At 47.1% G+C, this 3,636-nt stretch overlaps 1 protein-coding gene across 1 annotated transcript in view; it reads right to left on the minus strand.

Moving 5' to 3' along the window:
* The window catches only part of LOC128881907 (beta-1,4-glucuronyltransferase 1-like), a 21,091-nt gene that overhangs the window by 5,582 nt on the left and 11,873 nt on the right, over positions 1-3,636 (minus strand). Inside the window, exons 2-3 of the mRNA XM_054133334.1 lie at positions 1,530-2,050; positions 783-1,160 (exon numbers count right to left, since the gene is read on the minus strand). Of these exons, the coding sequence (XP_053989309.1) occupies positions 783-1,160; positions 1,530-1,898 (747 nt within the window). The 5' untranslated portion in view covers positions 1,899-2,050. The remainder of the gene's footprint in view (positions 1-782; positions 1,161-1,529; positions 2,051-3,636) is intronic.

Below are 3,636 nucleotides of genomic sequence, written 5' to 3' on the forward strand. Positions count from 1 at the left end.
AGGTGATATTTGCACAGAGTAAGAGTTTCTACTCTGCTGACCAAGGAATTTCAATTCTTGAACCCTTTACTTACTGAATTTCTCAAAAGTTTTTTTTTAAATCTAGGCTTCACTTTACGCTTTAGTGGCGAATCACAGATGGAAATTCAGTCTATTTCATTTTTCTGCGTTCATCGAATGGTCAAATCAATGCGGTACCTAAACATTGAGCTTTTTCTTGTATCAAGTCTGGAATGCAATTATTTGTACAGGTGATATTTGCACAGGTGATATTTGCACAGAGTAAGAGCGCAAGAGTTTCTACTCTGCTGACCAAGGAGTTCCAATTCTTGAACCCTTTACTTACTGAATTTTTCAAGTTTTTTTTAAATCTAGGCTTCACTTTACGCTTTAGTGTTACGCTTCCATCACAGATGGAAATTCAGTCTATTTCATTTTTCTGCGTTCATCGAATCAATTTGGTACCTAAACATTGAGCTTTTTCTTGTATCAAGCCTTCTGTAAATGGTTTAATTGTGAATGGTGACTGTTTGATGGCGAACGTGACTGTTGAAATGGTGACTGTTGAGATGGTGACTGTTGCTCGGCGATTTCTGAGCAGCTTACGTGCTCTTTCTCAACCATTTGTACGCTGGCACGGATCCCTCTTGTGGGAAGGCCCTACGGAAACTATGTAATCTCAGGGTTCAGCGACTTCGACTAGAGAGCTAGTGGGCCACGTAATTGTGCAGAGGATGCGGAGGAAGCGAGACAGGGGGTAGAGAGGTGGTCGCAGCATTTACCACTTTTGGCACGTGTTTACTGCTGAAGAAGACATGGAAGGTGACCAGCTGAGCAACCAGCGGGCTGCCACAGTTTCTCGAGTACTTGATGGCGTCGAGGGTCGCCGGGAAGTCTGTGCCAGGGGCGTGCATCGCGATCGATATCGGTGCCCTCCATCGCTCCAGCAGAGGCTCCAGATTGTCCAGGAACGTGTAGTCCGCGTGGGTGGTGTACGTCACGCTTTCCCAGCATCTCACCGCCATGCTCATCGGCACGTAATTGTACAGGACCCAGTAATCGCCTCGCTGTGCTCTCCTCGGCGCCGAGGACTTTTCGTTGCAGAGCACCGCCTCCTGCAGGCTCATCGTCGGCAGGACGGTCGGCGGATTCACCTTCACCTTAAAAACAAACACGTATTAAACTTCAGGAAAGAGGACTCGCTAGATTTTGATTTTTGTTAGGTTGTCTCCAGAGTTCCTTCCATTTCATTAATAAGCAATACATACATTTTGCTCCATTACTGTTGCAATATTAGCATCTAAAAAATTAGGTTGTTTATTTACATGACCACAGCCACGCAAAATAGAGATTTCAAGTCACGGAAGAAACTTTTGGGACAATATTTTCCAAACTAAACATGGTAAACTATACATATAGAAAGGTTTCTTCTTATCGTGTATAAGAAGTTGTACTCTGTGAGATGATTTTTTTTAAGCGATAGCGTAACATAGAGTTCTGAGTTGGCGCGAAGCCGGTGTCCAGCGTACCTCTTCCTTGGAGAAGGGCTCCGTGTCGACCTTGGCCTCGTTCGGCGTGGGTTTCATGGTGAGAAGCCTCGTCCTGGTCATGCTGGTGGCGTTGCCATGCTGGTGGGAGACCTTGCTGACAGCGACCTTGCCGTTGGCATCCCTGGTAGCCGGTACCACCGACGACGTGGCGCCCTTCTGCGTGCCGTTGGCGATGTCCACGGCGCCGAAAGTCTCCGATTGCAACGGCGCCGCCCAGTTGGTCGGCGGTTCCTCGATCCAGGGCCCGGAGGAGCCGAAGTGGGCGCACACGTACAGCAACACGCAGATGTTGAGCACCACCGACACGCGAAGTGCCCAATTTCTACGCAGGATGCTGAACATGCTCATTCTCCAACCTCCCCCAGGTCCGCGCTCCAGCTACCCCGGCTCCGTCCGACCTCGGCGATCCGTTCCACCGTTTCACCACCCCCGGCGGGCCGTCGCGATCAGGATCTGAGCATGGCTTCAGCTGTCCTCGACCTCCTCCTTCTGACCCCTCCCTGAAACACGCACGGTAAAGTCTCCATAAATACACGAATATCTCTACCATAAATGCACTTTATGGTCTGACGACCATAAACTTCGACTAGAGTCGAACGATAAACGATATGTAGGTGATATACAGGGTGTCCGGGTGGCTACGAGCGAGTATGGGGTTCTATGCAAAAAGTTGAATCGAAAATGTGGAATAACATTTTTTCATATGACGCTTTGTTTTCGAAATGAATAAGTTTGAAGAATTTGTCGGATTTCATTGGAGATCATAAGATAGTGAAATTCGTCGAACCGAGGCTGAATCAAGTACACGCGTATTAAACAAATTATCAAACTCATTCTTTTTCCCGAAAATAAAGTGTCGTATTCAATTTTTTTATATAGAATCACTCCTTACTCACTTGTACCACCAGTTACGGGACTCCCTGTATAATAGGTATAGTTCTAGGTTATTATAGCTATAGTTCCATGTAACTATACTAGACCCCGCTGTATTATTCGATTACTTTAGAATATTATACTAGACCACCATATTGTTCACCTATCCTAGACCCACTAAATGACTAAATTATACTAGGCAACTAGACTAGACAAGAATATCGTCCAACTACAGGGTGTCCCGAAAATGTTGTAACATCTTGAAATAGGTGGTCCGGGAGGTGATTTGAAACAACTTTTTCCTTAGCGAAAATGTTGTCCGAGGCTTCGTTGAGGAGATATTAACGGAAAACAGTGACCAATCAGAGCGCGCGTATACCGTTGGAGCCGCGGTAGGCGGACGCGCTCATACGCTGCCGTGGGCGCTCCACCGGCATCCTCGCGCTCTGATTGGTCCGAAGTTTTCCACTAATATCTCCTGAACGAAGCCTCGCACAACATTCTCGCTAAGGAAAAAGTTGTTTCAAATCACCTCCACCATGTATATACAGGGTGTCCCGAAAATGTTGTAACATCTTGAAATAGGTGGTCCGGGAGGTGATTTGAAACAACTTTTTCCTTAGCGAAAATGTTGTCCGAGGCTCCGTTGAGGATATATTAACGGAAAACAGTGACCAATCAGAGCGCGCGTATACCGTTGGAGCTGCGGTAGGTGAACGCGCCCATACGCTGCCGCGGGCGCTCCACCGGCATCCTCGCGCTCTGATTGGTCCGGAGATTTCCAATAATATCTCCTGAACGAAGCCTCGGACAACATTCCCGCTACGGAAAAAGTTGTTTCAAATCACCTCCACCATGTATATACAGGGTGTCCCGAAAATGTTGTAACATCTTGAAATAGGTGGTCCGGGAGGTGATTTGAAACAACTTTTTCCTTAGCGAAAATGTTGTCCGAGGCTTCGTTCAGGAGATATTAGTGGAAAACTCCGGACCAATCAGAGCGCGCGGATACCGTTGAAGCGGCCGCGGTAGGCGTGACTACGCGCTCTGATTGGTTCGGAGTTTTCCACTAATATCTCCTGAACGAAGCCTCGGACAACATTCCCGCTAAGGAAAAAGTTGTTTCAAATCACCTCCCGGACCACCTATTTCAAGATGTTACAACATTTTCGGGACACCCTGTATATACATGGTGGAGGTGATTTGAAACAAC

This window comes from Hylaeus volcanicus, chromosome 9 (assembly GCF_026283585.1).
Source record: "Hylaeus volcanicus isolate JK05 chromosome 9, UHH_iyHylVolc1.0_haploid, whole genome shotgun sequence".
NCBI lineage: Eukaryota > Metazoa > Arthropoda > Insecta > Hymenoptera > Colletidae > Hylaeus > Hylaeus volcanicus.